Source organism: Embiotoca jacksoni, unplaced genomic scaffold, assembly GCF_022577435.1.
Source record: "Embiotoca jacksoni isolate LCO1_2020_lvr unplaced genomic scaffold, fEmbJac1.0.p SCAF_8, whole genome shotgun sequence".
Taxonomy (NCBI): domain Eukaryota; kingdom Metazoa; phylum Chordata; class Actinopteri; family Embiotocidae; genus Embiotoca; species Embiotoca jacksoni.
Genome location: NW_027185436.1, coordinates 15,863,354 through 15,883,551, shown reverse-complemented (window position 1 = coordinate 15,883,551; position 20,198 = coordinate 15,863,354). Strand labels below are relative to the sequence as shown.

At 40.5% G+C, this 20,198-nt stretch overlaps 2 protein-coding genes and 2 non-coding genes across 10 annotated transcripts in view; 3 read left to right on the top strand and 1 right to left on the bottom strand.

The window, feature by feature from the left end:
- Positions 1 to 486: 486 nt before the first annotated feature.
- Positions 487 to 14,400, bottom strand: fam81b (family with sequence similarity 81 member B). Its single transcript, XM_069138635.1, is given in 10 exon segments — positions 487 to 1,154; positions 1,157 to 1,222; positions 2,863 to 3,064; positions 5,039 to 5,174; positions 7,570 to 7,676; positions 9,045 to 9,174; positions 11,709 to 11,827; positions 13,040 to 13,247; positions 13,789 to 13,831; positions 14,057 to 14,400. Coding segments are annotated over 9 exon segments (1,065 nt in total). The 5' UTR covers positions 13,824 to 13,831; positions 14,057 to 14,400; the 3' UTR covers positions 487 to 1,092.
- On the top strand, positions 608 to 680 carry trnaf-gaa (transfer RNA phenylalanine (anticodon GAA)). Its single transcript has one exon. It is a non-coding gene; the product is annotated as a tRNA-Phe (tRNA).
- On the top strand, positions 3,935 to 4,007 carry trnaf-gaa (transfer RNA phenylalanine (anticodon GAA)). The gene has a single exon. It is a non-coding gene; the product is annotated as a tRNA-Phe (tRNA).
- A 3,478-nt stretch (positions 14,401 to 17,878) lies between the features above and the next one.
- Positions 17,879 to 20,198, top strand: part of mctp1a (multiple C2 domains, transmembrane 1a) — a 128,800-nt gene continuing 126,480 nt past the window's right edge. For 6 of the 7 annotated variants that reach the window (XM_069138984.1, XM_069138981.1, XM_069138983.1 and 3 more), the window contains exon 1: positions 17,880 to 18,824. In XM_069138984.1, coding sequence (XP_068995085.1) covers positions 18,291 to 18,824 — 534 coding nt within the window. In that variant the 5' untranslated portion in view covers positions 17,880 to 18,290. Of the gene's footprint in view, positions 18,825 to 20,198 lie in introns of all 7 variants that reach the window. The other variant, XM_069138978.1, reaches the window with a different exon arrangement.

Genomic DNA, 20,198 nt, shown 5'->3' with positions numbered 1-20,198 from the left:
TGTCAGTAGTATGTAGCCTGATATTTCAGTCTAGAATGTCTGCTTCTCCAAGCGATGCCAATCAATGTATGCACTGTAAAAAATCTATAACATGTTATATTGGAAGTTATTATTAATTGCATATAAACATTACCATGAAAAGTGAAAACAATGTGCAAAACTCTCATTCAGAAATTGTCAACTTCTCTCATTAAATACTCATTAAACACAGCAGTACATTTTTTCCACAAGTCATTATGATGTCATTATCTTCCGATTATAATGCACTTTATATGTAATTATAGCATCAAATAGAATGTGTCTTATGTACCTTGATCGTTTGCTAACAGACACATGATGTGTTAATCATCAACTCCAAGGTGAGAACTAGATTGGATCAGCTGGAGGGACGAACGTTCTAAACCCAACTGTGCCTGGTTGTAAAGTGTACGCTGCTGTGATTGGTTGTTCAACTCTCAATCCACTGGTCCCTTACCCTAGCCCTATCCCTAATTCATCAATCATATCCCTCTATAAGCCTCTTCACACAAAAAAAAACCAACAATAAAAACTGAGCACGGGCAGACTGTACTTCCGGCTGATCCAATCTAAAATGCATCATCAGGAAGCCGAAATAGCTCAGTTGGGAGAGCGTTAGACTGAAGATCTAAAGGTCCCTGGTTCGATCCCGGGTTTCGGCAGAGTGTCTTTCCTATTATATCCGTACTAATAAATGGACTTTGCATGCACAGGCACTTTCAACTAAGCAGTTGAAGTAGATATACTACAGATGCACACATGGTGAATTTAATTAATCACAAATGTTGCCATATATTTCAGTGATATTGGCAATGTAGAAATATATTTCATAATACCTTCCCATAAGGTTATCTGCTTCAAGTTTAAGACCATTTATTAGATTTTCAAAGAGGGATTTCATTAAATATAGCTGCAGTCTAAACAGCTCAGGGCTCATCAAATAAGAATAAAGCTAGTGAAGAAACGATCATCACCATCACCCACAGGGTTGGGGTTTAAAAGAGTTTGAATTAAGCTATTGCTTCGGGATATGTTCTGACAGTAAAAAAAGGCTTTCCTCTTCAGTTGATGTCACTAGTGTTTCAGCTCTGTCACATTGCTGCAGGTGTACCTGATATCCTTGTGAAGCTTTTCTTGTCAAGGCGGGATTTGATGTCACATATCTGCCTCAGGGACTCAATTGCATCATGCACAGACAGGAACCCTGTCCAAATGAGAGGCACGGTGTACATATCATCACCACACAATGCATTCCAGGTGAGCACTATTCTGGTGATTGGTGGTCGTGGCCGTGGTGCTGTATTTGTATTGGTAAGAACTTTTGGTCTGCTTGTTCAGTACTCATAACCATCTAGAACGTTAACTTTGTGATATGTCATTGTGTTGGCCATCACCTTCCATGTCACATTTCTGCTAATATTACTTCGATTTAACGTGAGCTTTTATTTTGCTGCCATGTCCCAGTGGTCCCTCTTTCTTATCTACAGTTAAGATTGTCTGTGGTAGGAACTCATCAGTTATACCCTCATTGGTTAGCTGACAACATACTGTCTAAAACTAATATATTTTTCAATATTGCATTTACTCTGAGAAGTAAGTTAGTGACTGTGTGGTGGGAGGATAGACTTCCTTAGGGATATTAAATATCTTCAGCCTCCTTGCTTGCCTATCCACAAATATTTACGACACTCGTGAATTATGCACTGATTCCACCCCCCCCCCTTCTCTTACCATCTCCTTCCATCTCTTCATCCTACACTTAAAATAGAGCAATGGATGAGTGGCTCTCTCGCTGAGCGGTGATTCATATATCAGTTTACTCGTGGTCTTGTTTACTGAGGGAGGTCCTGCTTCTTTTCTATATGTCTACACTTTAATGAGAGCCGGAGATCGAGAGAGACTGGGAGAAAGGGGGGCAGGTTTGAGATCTAATGCCGGTGCTCGTGGGAAATGAGATGGGGACGGATGTCAACGGCAGCATGATGGGGAGTTGAGGTACTGTACTGGGCTGGCTCGATGTCTGTGTATTCCTGTGGCTTCTGTTGTTACTCACTAGCTTTGTGGTACATGAAGCAGCTTTATGCCTACATGATAAGTGGAATACACAGACCCACTTTCACACTATGATTGTCAACATTGTTAAGTTTAAAATGTATACTAATGCAACCATTTGATGAAACAACATGACACATAAGGTGGAAGGGCTCTGAATTAGGTAAATTACCTCCGGTGCATGCCAGTGCTGCTTCCCCTTGTCATCAGCATAATTTAAATAGAGCTCACGCCTCATGCTTAATCTAAGATGTCATCACAAAGTCATTGATCACTGCCATTAACTCAGATATTAAACATCTAATTTGTGGGCCAAAGAAATGAATCACATGACAGTTTACGGAGTTTATGATGAATATCTGTTCCCTTACAGAAAAGATACACGACTTCTCCATGCTTTCCACACGGGACACATGTTTACCACATGTATGGAACATGTTTACCACATGTTACAACATATGGTAACACAGGAAAAATATGTGAAGGAGTTTTCACGTGGGAATCTACATGGGCTTCACACATTACACTAAGAAAACGCTCCCATGGGCAAAATACACGTTTCACATGTGCACGATCACAGGTGTGTGGCCATGTGATCACATGGGGTTTTTGCACATGTGAAATTCACGTTTTTTTTTTCTGTAACAGTTTCTCTGTGTCTGTCTCTTGCATGTCTGTTTTATCCTTGACGTCTGCAGTAGAGTGTGCGTGCGTGTGTGTGTGTGTGTGTGCGTGCGTGCGTGCGTGTGTTTCCTCACTGATGACAGCAAGCTACCAACGGTGATCACACACCTTTGCGGTACTCCTGTTTGAGCAGCTGCAGCTCCTGATGAAGGATGTTCTCCATTGAGGTCATTCTTCTACCGAGTTTGGCCTCAGAGCGTTTCAGCAGATCAGACTGACGGCGGTCGGTTTGGTTCCGCTGCAGCTCAAACTGATCCACGCCAGCCTCCAGTGCAAGCAGACGGTCGACCAATGTGGACTCTAACTTTAACTGAACACACAACACATGAACAGTAAGATTTCAAACCTAAAGAACTTTACTGAGCTTTTTTTTTTTTTAATCCTCCCACTGCCCTGAACATTCTTTTAAAGTTAGCCACATATTGACATTGGCAACTGTAAAATAATAACTTCTTCTCAGATCTAAAGAAACAAAAGTTATTTCAAGGCAAAAATAGTTCAAACTTAACCTTGATATGGAGTTGTTTTCTCTATAACTTAAGTAGTGTTCTGTTCTGCATTGAAAGTTATTTTTATATATTTCTTTATTTGCGTATGACGTCACAATTGTCCATTTTTCATGGTCTGTTCGTTCAGTTGGTTATAGAGCGTAGTACTAATAACGCCAAGGTCGTGAGTTCGATCCCTGTACGGGCCAGAGTCAGTCATATCAACTGTAATAGGGAATACTGTATCTAGTCTTCCTACAGCTCAATCAATGTATGCACTGTAGTTTATTTAGGGAGTTACTATGATTCAATATAAAAAAATTTAAATAGTCAAAAAATGTACTCACAAGATACTTTTTTTCACAAGTCACTATGATGTCAGTAGTACTGTGATAATTTTTGCTTCGCTCTATCTATATGTCATATGGTGGAGTTGAAGTTGACGCCAAGGTTAGAACTAGATTGGATCAGCTGGGGGGGACGAAGGTTCAAAACCCTACTGTGCTTGGTTGTAAAGTGTACGCTGCTGTGATTGGTTGTTTAACTGTCAATCCATTGGTCCCTTACCCTAACCCTATCCCTAATTCATCAATCATATCCCTCTATAAGCCTCCTCACAAAAAAGACAATTACAACCAGACACGGGCTGAGTATCCGTGCCGTTAATCCAATCTAAGTGACATTGTAAAGAAGCCGAAATAGCTCAGTTGGGAGAGCGTTAGACTGAAGATCTAAAGGTCCCTGGTTCGATCCCGGGTTTCGGCAAAGTGTCTTTCCTATTGTAACTAAATGGACAAAAAAGTATCACAAAATAGCGTTATATGTTTAATACATTTGCGATGGACAAATATTTATTAATAACTTCCCATAAAGTGGGCTTCTTCAAGTTTAAGACCATCTGTTTGGTTTTTAAAGACAGATTAAATTTAATATAGCTGCAGTCTAAACAGAAGAGGGCTTAAAGATAAGAATAAAGCTCGTGAAAAAACAATCATCACCGTCACCTACAGGGTTGTGATGTAAAATGGTTTGTTCTTCACAGTAAAAAGGTTTTCCTCCTCAGTTGATGTCATTAGTCATTGACATAGTCGTCTCCTTGCTGCAGATGTACATAATATCCTTCCCAAGCATCTCCAGCTCGTTGTTTAACTGTCAATCAACTGTTCCCTAACTCTATTTTTAATCCCAACCCTAACAAAATATCATGTGTAGTGTCCCTCCCGCTGATCCGATCTTGGGCATCACATGGAGAGAGCGTTAGACTGAAGATCTAAAGGTCCCTAGTTTGTAAAGTGCCTTTACTATTGTATCTGAACACACAAATGGCCTTTACAGGCCCTCTCAGTTAACAAGGGACAATACAGCATACGAGCTGATTTTACAACTTCACGCAACAGTGGTTTGCACTGTTTGCACGAGAAGTCCGAAAAAGTGAGCGGTAATGTGAATGTTTAAACAAGTAATGAAGAAATATCCAGTGATATCACTTCACATCACATGTTATTCAGTCCAAAACAAATCTTACATAGCTACGATGATGCTGCTTAACATCTGAGAAAATTTAGGACAATTTTACTTGAGATATTATTGTAATGTCGCCACAAGAAGACTTGTAGTCTCAACAGTACATTTGATCTTTTCTGTACTGCATGAATCAGGAGGAGGAGCCTAATTATGTCATAGGTTTATAGTTCAATTGAAAATAACATGTCCATGCTTAAAAATGCATTTTGTCATTGTTGACATCTTTGCATAAATTGTGTGCACAGTGTATTTAAAACTGGAATGTACTGTACCATTTTGTCTTGTAGTAGTGAGCGGAGCTGCTGGCTGCCCTGTGCATGTGTCTGGATGGAGCTGTTGAGCTGTTGCTCTGTCCACTTCCTCAGTAGTTCTGTTTGCTCCTTGGTTTCTTTTAGCTCCCCCGACATCCTGCAAAGACACCAGGAACAGAAAGCAAAGAAATGAAGTCGGCTTTACTTTGAAATCAGACACCGAAAACACATTTGGGAAAGTCGATTTTAATTGTGTCTCAGGAATGCATATAGACTGCCTAATACCTGGAAACCTGAATATTTGAGAGCTGACAATGCTTGCTGTTATTTTATTTTTGTTATATAATGGTCATACTGGGCTTCACTTGGTATGTAAAAAAAAATAGAAAAAAAGATTTAGTGGTTTCCAAAAACCGATGTTTTATTAGCACATCCATGTCTTATAAACAACTTCCACTACGTAAAACGTCTGTGGTGTGAAACAGTGTCCATCATAAATCAATAATTTACAATCAGTCAATTATTTTAATAGAAAGATGCTTCACGTTCGGCTGCTGTGTTTACAAAAGCACTCTTTGGTAAAAAAAAATTCAGCTCAGCAATAATGTCACTTGTTTTTTGTTTGACTTGATGCCAGCCTCTGAATTGTAGCTCTGAATAATGTATTGCTTTCCATTACTCACATAACTTACTAACAATGTTAAAACGTCTCAGATGGAACCTGCGACCTTAGACAAACTGATAGAAATACTGTGTGAGCTGTTTTATACTATAGGACACAAAAGGCAGTGCATCTTGACCTTCTTTCCTCTTCTTTCTCCAATGTAAAGTGTTCTTAAAACAATCAATGAGGCAAATCCTCTTCTGTGTGCCTCTGTTTGACTCATGCTACTAATGAATGTCGACTGTCTCTCCACCAACACCTCATTTAGTTCATCATTCTGGCTGGCTAATCCGGTTAATTTTGACGAGATAACATTGCAGCTGATTTGGCTGGGTTTTGACCAGTTTTCAGAATCCGCCTGCCTTCATGGAGTTTAATCAGCCACATAATGTGAAGGGTTAGTGTGCTGCTGTTTAATTTATGGTCCTCATGCTGTTGTCTGCAAGATGTTTTCGAACATGTTTGATTGTTTTTTTGTGAGCTGTGTGTCACAGTTTTGGTCTTTCTGCTATTCCCTGTATCACCATCACTCTAGCGGTCCCCTGTCTCTCCCTCTGTGTCCATGCCCAGTCCCCTGTCGGCCACGCCCACTTAATCTGCTCCCAGGTCCCCAGTTTGCTCCACCTGCAGCCACTTTGCAATCAGCCAACTCAGTATATTAACTCCCAGTTTTCATTTGTTGAAGTGCAAACCTTAGTTTCCTGGAGTTCTGTATCTTTGTCAGTGTTTTTTTTTTTTTTGTCATGGTACCCTGCCTGAACTTGGAACTCATGTTACTATAACAAATCCTTGTAAGTAAACTTCAATGTTTGCTTCAGCCAACCTCAGTGTTGTGCCTTTGGGTCCTTTCTATTTTGAAACTGTAACACTGTGTAGAACTAATTGAACTCTGGTTGTGGCCAGGGTTAAGACCAGTTTAATTTAAGGAATGTAAGATGCTCCTTAACAACTTTCTGTGTGCAGCTGCTTTTCTGTTTGGTTTACGTAGCCTAAGAAGAGGACTAAAGTTTCTTATGGCCTGGCATATCTGGCAACATACACAATATAACAGGATTAACAGGAAATTGCAAAGGATCCCAGTCACTTGGTGTATCATTAATCAGGTGTATGAAAAAATGTTTTTTTTGTTATTTGTTGTTAGATATGTTTCAGAAACTCAGAGTTGCCGTTTCATCTATTTTTATTTATTCTTTTTTAGAGAACATGAGCAGTGAACTGATTTCCATTACAGATCTGAAATATTATTGCAACATATTAATTTGTCTCCCCATGCAATTCTTTTTGCACATTGCCGCCATCTGAGATCATCAGCGGGGTTCATAAAATCAACCAACATCCTTTGTGTGCCTCCTGCACTCATATTTGGAGATGGCAATGACTTTGAAAAGAGTTAGGACTGACAAGCCAATAAGTAACTCAGTAAATTAGTCAGTTGAGGATTGTGCTGAAAGGCAAATTTGCCAAGCAACACACTGACTAGAATATTGTAAAATTTGTTGTAAAAAATCTGGTATTAAGATTGCTTAAATTATAAATTGACATTTTTAACATAGTGGTTTTAAAGGAACATGGAGACATTCATTGTGAAAATTCATAATGCAAATATTAAATAATACATTGCAGTGTTGAGGAGCAACCTGATTTCTTCAAAAAAACATTGGTGTGTTGACCAGGTGAATTACTACAATATGTTATAGAAGTATGTCTCCATGAATCATGAGCACCAACACACAAGATTTGTTGCTCTCAGCACTGTAACAAATGCAACACAAGTATACGAGTATCAGCAGAAGGCCCCTTTTTGTGATAGTGAAGTAATACAGGCTTCAGCATTAGAAGGAATTCAGGTGTGTTGGGCTTGTGTTTACTCTTCAATTAAAGGCCTTACCTGTCTTCTAGTACTTTGACTTGTCCGTGTAGTTCAGACATGGAGCTCCTTTGGTTCTGGGAATGCTGTGTCAATGAGGCCTCCAGTCTTCGGAGGTCACGATGAAGCTAATGATAGAAAAACACAGTCACGTACTGTTGGAGCGTCTTGTGGTGCCAGCTTAGTTTACTGACCTCTACCCTCTGGTTTCTGCTGAGTTGAGCTGATTGCGCCAGTGCAGCACTCCTGCGGCCGCTTAGGACTGGGCGTAACAGTGGTGACCCACTTCCTCTGCGTTTTCAATTATTTTTATGGTACATGCTTGACCACTGGTCCACAGCTAATGTGCTGCCAGCACAGTGATTTACCACCCGATGCCTCCAACACAACTGAGTGCTGACTGACTCAGTGTGAGTTGAGGGCAGTCGAGGTTGGCTCTAGATTTAGTAGTGATGGAGAGCATTATAACATGTGCCACGTGTTTTAATCCAGGGTTTTAGTGTTGTTGTTTTTTTTTAATATGTAATGTTGAACTCCTAAAATAAACTGGACACAAAGGGCACTAAAAGCTTCTTCTGAGACCTTGATATCCCCCGTTTGAATTAATTTCACATCTCATTACTTTATTTTCACATGGTGGTGATGGCTGAGCCTGAGTTTACTTGATAAATCAGTCCACACAGCAGCAGTAAGCTCCACAGCACATGCCAAACAGCCAGCTGTCTTCTCCTGGATAAACAGCCAAACTCATAGATATATTGTCAGATTATTTCCTCCATTCACGCAGCATTTGGATGAATGCAATCATTACTTTACATTTAATACATTGACAAAACAGAACATTATTCCTTATTTCACGAGGACAGAGGAGAGGTAAGGGCTAAATGCTTTGAGGTAAATGCTAATACCAGCATGTTAAAATGCACACAAATTTGGGCCAACTTTGACCCGCTGGTGGTGTTGGATGAAAGTGCTCGAGGGTGAGCAGTGTCTTTATCAAATTTCACTGCAATTCCTGATAGTTGTTGAGACGTTTCACTGAAAACAAAACATTGTAATCAGTGATGTGAAAAGGAAAGTCAGAATGTCTCCAAAGTTATTCAATTTATCCAAAAACCCTTCCTGAACAAAAGTTCATAGCAAACTGTTGAAAAGTTGTTGATGCTCACATCTGGATTGACTTTCATTGCATTCTCAAGAGCCATACTGCTATTATAGCTCAAAATACACAATGCAATGCAACAATGCAATGTTAAATTACAGATTTTATAATGCAGTCCTTTGTACAGTTTAGCCAAATTGTGATGTCATGAAGAGACAGAGATAAGGATTTTTTAAACATCCAACTATGCATCATAAAAGTATTGACTTCAACAGACTTGTAGATGTCCTTTTAGTGTTGCAGCTGCTTTGTACATAGTGTGGATTTTTATTGAACTGCTGCCTTATGTCTCTTTTGCCAAACCCTCTGTCAGCATGGATGCACCGTGTCCCACCTTGACTTCCAGCTCTTTGAACTGTACATCCACAGCTGCCGTGAGCTCTGTGATGTCCTTCTGCAGTCCCAACACCTGCTGCTCCCCAAAGCTCACCCCAGCGCTCAGCTTGGTGATGCTGGCATCACACCTGAGATAATAGGTGGGGAAGCATAAAGGCCTGGTGAGGGACCACTGAATGAGAAAAGTGAGATAAGGAAATGTGTGAAGAGAGGGAGATGAGCAAAAAGGCTGGGGAACACAGGGATGAAGCTCTGTACAAAGCGCACACAATCAGACAAGGTCAACTAAAATAATCCAAAAGAAGGCTCTGCTGAATCCTGAGCAGTGAGAGTTTTCACTCTGAATACTGAACAAACACATTTGAGTGTTCCAGTGGTTGTGTTTGCATCTGTTGATGAATGAGTCTGTTTAATAGATTTGTCACCAAATAGAAACAGCACTTTGTGGAAAACTACTTCACAGCCTCTCGCATGCAAAACCTTACTTCTAACATACAGTGCATCCAGAAAGTATTCACAGCGCTTCACTTTTTCCACATTTTGTTGTTACAGCCTTACTCCAAAATTGATTAAATTCATTTTTGTCCTCAAAATTTTACATACACAATACCCCATAATGACAGTGAAAAAGTTTGTTCAAAAGTTTTGCAAATCTATTAAAAATAAAGAACAAAAATATAACGCGTAATAAGTATTCAGTCTTTGCTCAATACTTTGTTGAAACACCTTTGGCAGCAATTGCAGCCTCGCCTGGTTTCCTACAGACATGACGATTGGCATTCAGACCAAAGAGTTAAATTTTTGTTTCATCAGACCAGAGAATTTTGTTTCTCATGGTCTGACAGTCCTTCAGGTGCCTTTTGGTAAACTCCAGGTGGGCTGTCATGTGCCTTTTACTGAGGAGTGGCTTCCGTCTGGCCACTCTACCATACAGGCCTGCTTGGTGGAGTGCTGCAGAGATGGTTGTCCTTCTGGAAGGTTCTCCTCTCTTCACAGAGCAACGTTGGAGCTCTGTCAGAGTGACCATCAGGTTCTTGGTCACCTCCCTGACTAAGGCCCTTCTCCCCCGATCGCTCAGTTTGACCGGGTGGCCAACTCTAGGAAGAGTCCTGGTGGTTCCAAACTTCTTCCATTTACAGATGATGGAGGCCACTGTGCTCATTCGGACCTTCAATGCTGCAGAAATCTTTCTGCATCCTTCCCCAGATCTGTGCCTCCATACAATCCTGTCTCAGAGGTCTCCAGACAATACCTTGGACTTCATGGTTTGGTTTGTGCTCTGACATGCAATGTCAACTGTCGGACCTTATATAGACAGGTGTGTGCCTTTCCAAATCATGTCCAATCAACTGAATTTACCACAGGTGGACTCCAATCCAGTTGTAGAAACATCTCAAGGATGATCAGTGGAAACAGGATGCACCTGAGCTCAATTTGGAGTGTCATGGCAAAGGCTGTGAATACTTATGTACATGTGATTTTTTTCATTTTTTATTTTTAATAGATTTGCAAAAATTTCCCAAAAACCTTTTTCATGTTATAATTATGGGGTATTGTGTGTAGAATTGTGAGGGAATTTTTTTTATTTAATCCATTTTGGAATAAGGCTGTAACATAACAAAATGTGGAAAAAGTGAAGCGCTGTGAATACTTTCCGGATGCACTGTATTCTCTGTTTAGTTTGTGTGACCAGCATGAACTGCGGTAACCCTTATTTATCAGCGCTGCAGCCCAGCTCTCTTCCTTCCAGCCTTGGTTTAAGATACCATTACAAAGCCTGCAAAGGCTCTATCCTCTGGCCTTTATCAGCCCTTTCTGCAGGAGTCAATATAATATTTGTGATCAGTTATAATCCAGCAGCTCATTACTGAGATGCAAAGTGTGAAATTTGGGTTATTTCTCTGTAGACCACTACAGTGCTTCCATAAATGGCTGCACTGACAAACACACTTTATTAAAATCCACTGGCCCTTAGCTTACTTGATAATTTATAACTAATATGCAAGAGGTCATTAAACTGAGTAGCTGAGTTTTTTTCTGCTGCCTTTATTGAACAATAAATCAGCTTTGTTGAGTAAAAGGCAATCTCTCTTCTCATTGCTGACCTCTGAAACCCAATGGAGGAGGCATACTTGCTGTGAAATAAGATGTCCAAAAAACGACAACAACATATATGATGTGACAAATTACATTTCCTCAGATGTATTGGCCACAGGAAGGTTCAAAATAATTGAGCCTCTGTAGCTACACAGCAAAAACACTAATCCTGATGCATGTGAGATGACAGACACTTCAGAGCAATCCAATCAAATAAATGCAATCTGCACATACACAGAATAATGAGCAAGTGCTAATCAGCACCTAAAGTATGTTCAAAGCTAGAAACTTCACTCTGGTGAGAACAAATAATTGCATGTGTGTGTCTGTGTGTGCCACGATGGACTGGAGGTTATAAGACTGCCAAGAGTTGCTAGACAGGATGCAGGCTATGCAATCTCCCTTCATTAGAAGTAATGAAAAACATGTAGGGTATCAGCAGGGTAGGTCAGATCACTCTAATTGTTTAATTTATCTAAATAATGCTTTGTTTTACTTATCACACTCTGTTCAGTTTGGAGACATTTTTGAAGACGATACTTGACCCACGACCAGGTGTGCTTACCTGGCTACTCTTCCTCTTAGGTCTCCAATGCCAGACAGGTTTTTCTGGTCCAGGTTGTGAACAGCTAGTGTAATTCCAGAGGTAACGGAGTCCCGCTGGGCGATCTGTCTGTCCAGTGCCTACGCAGGACAAAGACAGTATATTTGCTGAACAATGTTTATTTCATTTTAAAAGAATAATATTTTTGTCGGCATTTTAATGTAAAACAAGATGTAGTTGAGAAAATATAGAAATGGTTCATTAGGACCTGGCAGAAAGCTGTGGCTGATAATTAATAGTTCAACGTTCATTCACTTTGTGTTCTCCATTTTAATGCAGTCAATATAAACTGAGTGTTAGAAAGATAACATCAAATTGGCAGATGTGTCATCACCACATTTGCATGAATAATCACTCTTTTGAAAAGGCCAATCACGTGTGCAATAACCTAACATCAAAGAGACAACCCTCTGCTTATCATGGGAGTAAACATTAATGATATGATTGGTCTTTTCATTTGATTCAGCAGAGCATTCACTTCACGACTTTGCCTCTTACTTCTTGTTGAGAATGAATTAGCTTGTAGGCATTCATGTAATATTTCAGATAATGATAGCCTCTAATCGTGCTAATGGGCCATTTGATGTGCACTGATGAAGCTGTGTATTTCTTTTTTTTTTACGTTACATTACATTTCATTTAGCTGACGCTTTTATCCAAAGCGACTTATAACAAGTGCATTTCAACCATGAGGGTACAAAACCCAGAACAACAGGAATCAAGTAAATACAATTTCTTCAAGAATTTTTTTTTGGATTATTGGTGCCCTACTTCTATAATGCAGTTATCAGAGTGGGGATTAATGTTGTGACTCCCAGCATCCTCTCACTTGTGTCATGAGTCAAATTTCCATGCGCTTTCCAGTAATTCTTCTGACTGCTGTTTGCTCGAAGTAAGTGCATCACTTGACAGTGTTTATTTAACCTTATACAACATCATTCTTTTTGTTTTTGTTTTGCTTGTACAGACAAAATGTGCATGAGCTGATGATGGTGATGATGAGGAGTCAAATAAGTTTTATTCAGACACTGCACCATTCTATCAGGTGTAATCAAACTCACTGGGCATGAGTCTGCTGCACAACAAATGAGACGTGAAGAGAGAAGATAAAGTGTGCGCAAGAAAAGGAGACAGTCAACCCATAATACCCACAGGATGAGAAGTAAAACATATTCAACATGAAACAAGCATAAAGAGAAAAGAACACAACTGGTACAGTAATTGATTGCATATACAAATGTGCTTGTCGAAACACCTACCCCCTAAATTTCACCTTTTACCCACTTGTATACCTGTATGTCCATGCTGAGCTGTTTGACAATGCGTGTAATGGTGAGTATGTGATTCTCCAGCAGCTTGCGGGAAAGTGCCTCGGCTTGAACAGAGCCGTGGTTGGACTGCAGACCTGCTGCCACCTCCTCTTTGATCCTAACTGCCTGCTCCAGCAGCACAGCCAGTGTCTTATCCTGACTGCTCCAACGACCTTCCAAGACATCAGGCCTTAATCAGGAGGTAAGCAGAAACCCCGGCTTTGAGTCATTATGTTTTAGAGGCTCTATGTTAGTGATTTTGGTAACTGAAAGATGTACATCACATGCTGCAAATCATGCAAACATTTTCTAACACTGGAGGCACAAATTAATTTACAAAGAAAAAAAAAAATCCTGTTACAGTATAAACAAAGCATTCATTCACCCGGAAGAATAATAGACAGAATGAGATGATGCGTATTGGTTTTCAAGCCCTCAGGTCATGTCTTTATGTGTGCTGTGTCACCCGGCCTGATGCGATTTTTGGATTAAGGATTAATTCTATCAATGTGATTCACAGCACTGTTAGAATGGTTCCCAACCTTATTTCCATCCCATCAGCAGGGGAAATAGAACTTATCTATATCTCAAAAACAGATTGATTTTTAAAACTGAATGAGTCACCCACATTAATTAAAGAAGGTTAGAAATAAATAACTATAATATACACAGCAATAGTTTTGGTTTGAATAAATGAATATAAAATAGAGCAAGTCAATAAGAAGAGTTACCTGCTGTGACTCTGAGAGAGCTGTAGCGTTGACATCCTTATTTCTAAAAAGAAACACATTAAGTATATTGGCATCATGGTTAGCATCCAAATGTGTCTAATCATCTCTTAGTTTTACTCCTCTGTTAAATATATCATCACTTTTTAATTTAATAGAACATTCAATATTCCTTTGCAGACATAATGAGACTGGTATTGTGCAATATAATAATATTCTCTTTTATTAATGCAATATATTAGGCAGTGATTTTCAGTTTTAACATACTCACAGGTTTGTGCTTTTCTTCAGCCAGCGCTTGAGTTCATGTGTTTGTGTTGTCACTTGGTAACTGTGGTCTCCCTGAGTGGGGTGTGCCTGCTAGCCAGCGTGAACAGAAATGTGAGAATGATGTATTGTCTATGTGGGGAGGCAGCTTAGCTCAGTAAACCAGAATATTCACTGACCTGAGAGTGTGAACATGGGTGTAACTGTAAGAAACTTATCAGTCCCCGTGGCAGCGATTCTCATGACAACAGACCTCAAAACACATCTAGATGCACTTTTGTCAAATGCAATTAAAAAGTTACCAGCTGTCTTAGACTAGGGTGTTCTGGGAATATTGATGGTATGTATGGCCTTTCTGTGATTTTCTCTGATAACGTTAAATAATGTTAACGTTAAATCATATTTGTCTTCACAACCAGTCACAGCCATTTGATGTAATCAAATATTGTATATGATCCAACATTTCACCAGAGTTGGCCTAATTGTGTTACTTAATAGTACTTATTTACTTCCACCAATTACGAGCCTGATTTTCATGAATCTTGGTGCGAGGGTGTAACATGGGCCACGGCAGAACCCATTCAATTTTGGAGCGGATCCAAATCACTTGGCAGATCCACAATTTTTCAATATCATTAACACTGTGAAATAGGGCATGAGACAAGAGGGGTGTACTGCAAAGCGAGATTAGAGGAAGAGGTAGAATATCGGATCCAAACGTAAGAAAGTACCGCTTGCTGACCAATCAGTTCTCTCTGAAAATGTCATCACCAATTGGAGAAGATCCTGTGGAGCTCGGAGCACCAAGTGAGACAGTCCTCTGCGGCGGGAGGGGGCACTGCTGGTGCTGCTGCTGGTGAAATGATAATACTAAAATGTTCATACACGTTATGAGAATACATCTAAAAATAATTAAATAAATTTAATCAAAAATGCACCATGTAATTAGTCAGATCTTTCTGATAAGGATTTCAGCTGCGGCTTCACTTTCACAGTCGGCGCACATCCTTCCATCATTTAGCAGCTGCAGCTGTGCTGCTTTCAGATGGATTATGTGGTTAACTCCATTATAGTCCATTATTTTTAATTATTAATTGTTCCTCGTTTTTTTTAAAAAATATGTTGCTATTCTGTCGGTAAACTTATCCATGTTTGTGATTGGTCAGATGCTTCAAACACCTCTTTTATGTGAACGTGCTCAGAGCCTAAAGCAGAAAGCCTGGGTTAACAGAGAAAGCTGTTAACTACTGTCGTAGTACCGATTTTTAGCTTTGTTTGGACCAAAAGCCTGGGTATGTTGAACTTGCATCGTAGTACAGCCCTTAGCTAAATGTCATGCATCTTAAAATCCAGTAGATAGCAGTAAAATTTAAAGTGACAAAACATGGGCCATTCTTGAAATACAAGGACTCCAAATCACAATCCACACTCACGGGTAACTGTAATCCTGGTACACATGTACTCGCTTTAACCTAATACAGCAAGCAGACATTATAGAGCACGAGAGGACACTGGTTTCAAAAGGGAGAACCAGAACTGGCACAATTGTAATATCACCAGTCGTGCATTTTAAAGTAGAGTGGATTATTGGCCTTGGTGGAGCACTGTGCTGTCAAAGTGCCCCTGTTTTTCATTACTGGTTTAACATTTTAATTAATCAGGGTCTATTGCATTTGCCTACGAGAGTCCAACAATCAAGATCATTTCTACTCTGACATGTCATCGAATATTTATCTAAAAGAGCTTTGAATGCAGCTGAATGTAGCCAATGACTGTGCAGATTTCCAAATGCAAGTTACAGACTTTTAATTAAAATTCTGAGTGGCTTTTTACATTGATAGGAGAAACAGGTATTTGCATGGAATTGTTGAATCTGCTCCATTGTTGTAGAAGGATGACAGAAGCTGTACTTTTATAACAGGCAAAAGCTGTTGGTTTGAGCCTTACACTCATTGAAAACATTCTAAAGTAAAAATGCAAATTCAAGTCTTTTCAAAAACTACACTATAGCTATTTGTGTAACGCACTAAAACTTGAAATCACTTCAGTGTAGCTGCCCTCTGGTGAGTACTAAGGAAGTGTACTTGCACCAGGTATGTCTGATTCTTGTGGCTGAGACAGTAAAACAAAATGTGATTATTTGAATGAGGCAAATACAATAAGGCCAAATAAATTAAGGCATCAGTTTGATATCCCATCCACAATGTAGGTATTTTTATTACATGCCACTGTAGCTATCAATGGAACAGTGAGCTTTTTTCTGACTGATTTATGATGACCAATTCCCCGAGTGAAACAAAAGCCAACCCTCCATTATCACACAGTGAGAGAAGTCTAGTGGCATTGAGTTAGATACAGTTTCATTCAGTGTAGGAACACATTTCAGGGTTTTTCCAGAGTCTGTGTATTTGTTGTGTGTGTGTGTGTGTGTGTGCGCGTGCACAGCAAAACACACACACACACACACACACAGTGTAGTCTCTTATCAACAGGACCAGGTTCATCGAAAGGAAAGGCCTGCTCAGTCAGACTCATCAGTTTTCCACAACAGCCCAATAGAAAAGGCTATGATAGTAGAAAAGGATCGTTGGGCTCACATGCTCACACTTCCATCTACTTAACTGAAAAGGGGGTTCAGGGCAGCAGGGCGGTTGTAATTCAAGTATATTACTTTGTTAGGATGGATTAGATATCAAGAGTTCCTAAACTACAAAAAAAAAAAAAAAACTTCTTGGCTCCTTATCTCCTGTTTGTGACAAATCCAGGTAAGTCATAGATGCATCTGTAGAAAAAAATACAAGGTGACAGAAGTTATGTGCCCTCATCTATAGAAGTCAGTGTTGCTATAAATTATCACACACCATTGAAATCTGATTAAATAGCTTTGTCATTATTAGACGGTCAAGGCAAAGAGTCCCCAACAGAAGGCATCATCAACAGCCCTCATATCTTCCTCATCACTCCTACAAGTGATGCACTTGTATCACATGAACAAATATCCATCCGAGCAGCACACAGAGCCTTGGATATTCAGTTCCTCTCTAAATGTGTCATGTGATTAAGTTTGATCTGTTATAACATTCTTCCTCTTTGTATTTTACTTGCACCAATTAAAATTTGCCCTGTTTACAAACCAAGGGTAATTTTGTGACCTCTTCAGTGTACATGTGTGCGACAGAGTTAGATGGGGGGAGGTATTCATTCTACTGTTACTGTCTCAGTGTTTGTTGATGTGAATGTGGGAACAATTTTAACCAAGGGGGCAGAACAGGCCAGCATTCCAACAAAGGGCCAGAGGGGAAGACGTAATGAGTTATTATACACATCGCAGCAGCGCAGCAACTAAAAAGAGAAGAGAGGCTGCTTGGTGCTGCCTGCTCACTGCTGCACGTGGGTGATAACATTCACTGAAGCCTGACCTATTTGGTTGGGAGAACATCAGACATAGCTACAGAGCAGAAACATGAACATGGCGCAAAAGAGGACAAGTCTTTAAAGGCTCTACAGTTTCACTCTCATGGTCAACTCTAGCTTTACAAAGGTCAGTATTTTGAAAAAGTGAATCTATAAGGTGTAAATCACCATGCACATATCACACACACACACACACACACACACACACACACACACACACACACACACACACATCAAACTACAAAGAGACGAACTCAGATGGGCATGACGGGGGATCCACAATTAAATCATAAATATCTCCAGAAGGCACTGTGGGGTTGTGTTATGCAATCGCCAGCAAACAGATTATCCAGTGACATGGTTGGCCAGAGGGAGGCGCGGTGCACTCTTCTCCTTCATTTGAATAGAACAATTAATGGGCAAGTTTGCCTTATCTCTGTTTAATCACAGTGGACAGAGCAGAGACTCAGAGATAACCAAGCGGAGCGTTTAGCAAAAAAAAAATGTTTGGGTGATCTTGCAGTGGTCACCGTATCTGCTACAACTTTACCGCTGAGGTGATATAAATCTTCAGAAGATGAGATTTCTTGCCATCTAACTAGCATACTGCGCGGTGTGACATCAAAATTGACAGGGCTGCTTGCATAGGAATTCTACAAGTTTCGTTGGGAGACTGACAGCACCTTCATCATCACACCGTGCGTCTCGTCTTGGCACTCTAAACTGATCATCAGTGTAAGTGCACCCGAGCTGCAGCAGCCCAACTGTGACATCCCTCCACTACACAGAGTGTACTCAGGCTGGCTGGCTGCTGCACAGGCACCATGGAGCAAAAATCACCTAAGGATGAGAGCACTGCCAGGGGACAAGAGTCTCTGTCCTACCAGCGGAGGATGTGGAAGAATTTCCAGGAGAAAACCAAGCCATGGCTCAGTCCTAAACTGGGATCGGAGCGTCGCGGGGTCGGGGGGGCGGAGGGCAGCAAAAAGGAATCGGGGTTATGGATGTTTAAGAGGAAAAAGAAACAATTGGACCGGGTATTTTCGTCGTCTCAACCGAACCTATTGTGCTCAACGCCGGCGCCTTTTGAAGGAGACAAGTCTCTTGGAAGCGACGAGATCCCCGGCACCAGTACTGACGGACAGTCTCTGTTACGTTCCCTTGGCACAGCTTCCGGTGCCACCGGGAGCAAACCTGAGCTGACGGTACACGGGAGCCCCAAACTCCCCGTGTCCCGGCTGATCATGTACCAGCAGAAGAGCTCCTCTCTCGGCTCAGCGTGCTTCGAGAAACTGGTGGTGGACCCGGCCGAGATGTTGGGAGAGGAGGAGCAGCTGCGTAAAAACGCAAGTGATTCTGTGAGTAAAAACGTGTGTGGCACAAAACGCATCTATCAGATTATCCATTACTACCAAGCAGGGCTATTAAAAAGATTAAAATCCATAAAAAAGCGGGCTGGACTTCATTGCTCTGAAAATCAAATACAGGAGACAAGTTTCATGATGGTGGTGCTGCGACGTCCTCAGTGCTGCTCCTATATCATGTGATGCGCTCATTGATTTTCCAGTCCACTGATTTCTTTACCCTATCCCGAAGCTTCAAGGACTGTATTGGCCAGATGAGTACAGTGCCAATGTGGACCTATGCAATCATCGGCAACAGCAAGCTTACATTTCAAGCTGCCTTTTTTCTGTCATGTCATTGCAGTCACTCCATGTTACAAATCCTAGATTTGTAAGCCCTTTTAAAGACTTCCTGAGTGGATTTCTACACAAGCCACATGCTGTGATGTCTCTATCAGCCTCTTTTTGCCTGCTCATCCTTTTGTCCCACTATAGGGACTGTTCCCTAGCTTCACAGTCTGTCTGTCACAGTGTCCTTGCCTGTAGACAGTGGCTGCAACAGGCCCGTGCATGCTCGATGGTTCATCATGTCTTCTCTTTCCATTAAAAGTGGCCAGTTAGCATCACACAAACCCTCAGCAGTGTTGTCGATCGATGACAGGTATATTCTCACGCCACTCAACAACGAGTCAGGGTGCCCCATGAGAAATGGTATCAAAGGGATGTGTCAGCTTGTGTAGGCTAGTTGGGAATGCTATGATCACAAAAATCACACACAGTCTAAGACATGAAATAAATCTTGAAATTATAACTCGTAGTCATAAAATACTATCTGACAAGAGGAGTGATTAGAGTAAAAATCTGTAATGTATGAGGATACTGAAGAGGCTTGAAAGCACATAAGGGCATTCTGTTTCAGTGGCAGCAGTTACTGCAAAGCTTTTCATCTAAACCACTTTTAAGTGTCCCAGACCTGCTTCTAAGCATCATCCAGATAGCTGTCTAAAAGTGATTTAGCATACAAGTATACTTCTCCCATATTGAAGCTGGCAAAGATCTCCAATCCATTAAATCTCTAGGAAAAGTGCAGCGTATTCAGTTGAAGAGGTAAAAGAAAGTAAGTGCTAGTGACTCCACTGAAATTGATCTTCAGCTTCATCACAGCACTTAGCAGTTACATAATATGCAGCAATATCACTGTGCCAAGTAAAGTTTTAGTATTCAGTTACCTCCTGTTGTTGCTATGTTTATCCAAGCTTCTGTTGGTCATTTGTTGGACTTTCCACATGCTTTGAAAGAAGAGAGCAATATATCATCATGTTATCAGGTTATCGTATATTAATATAGTCCTTTGTTGTTAGCTTGACTGTATACATATACAATCATAGG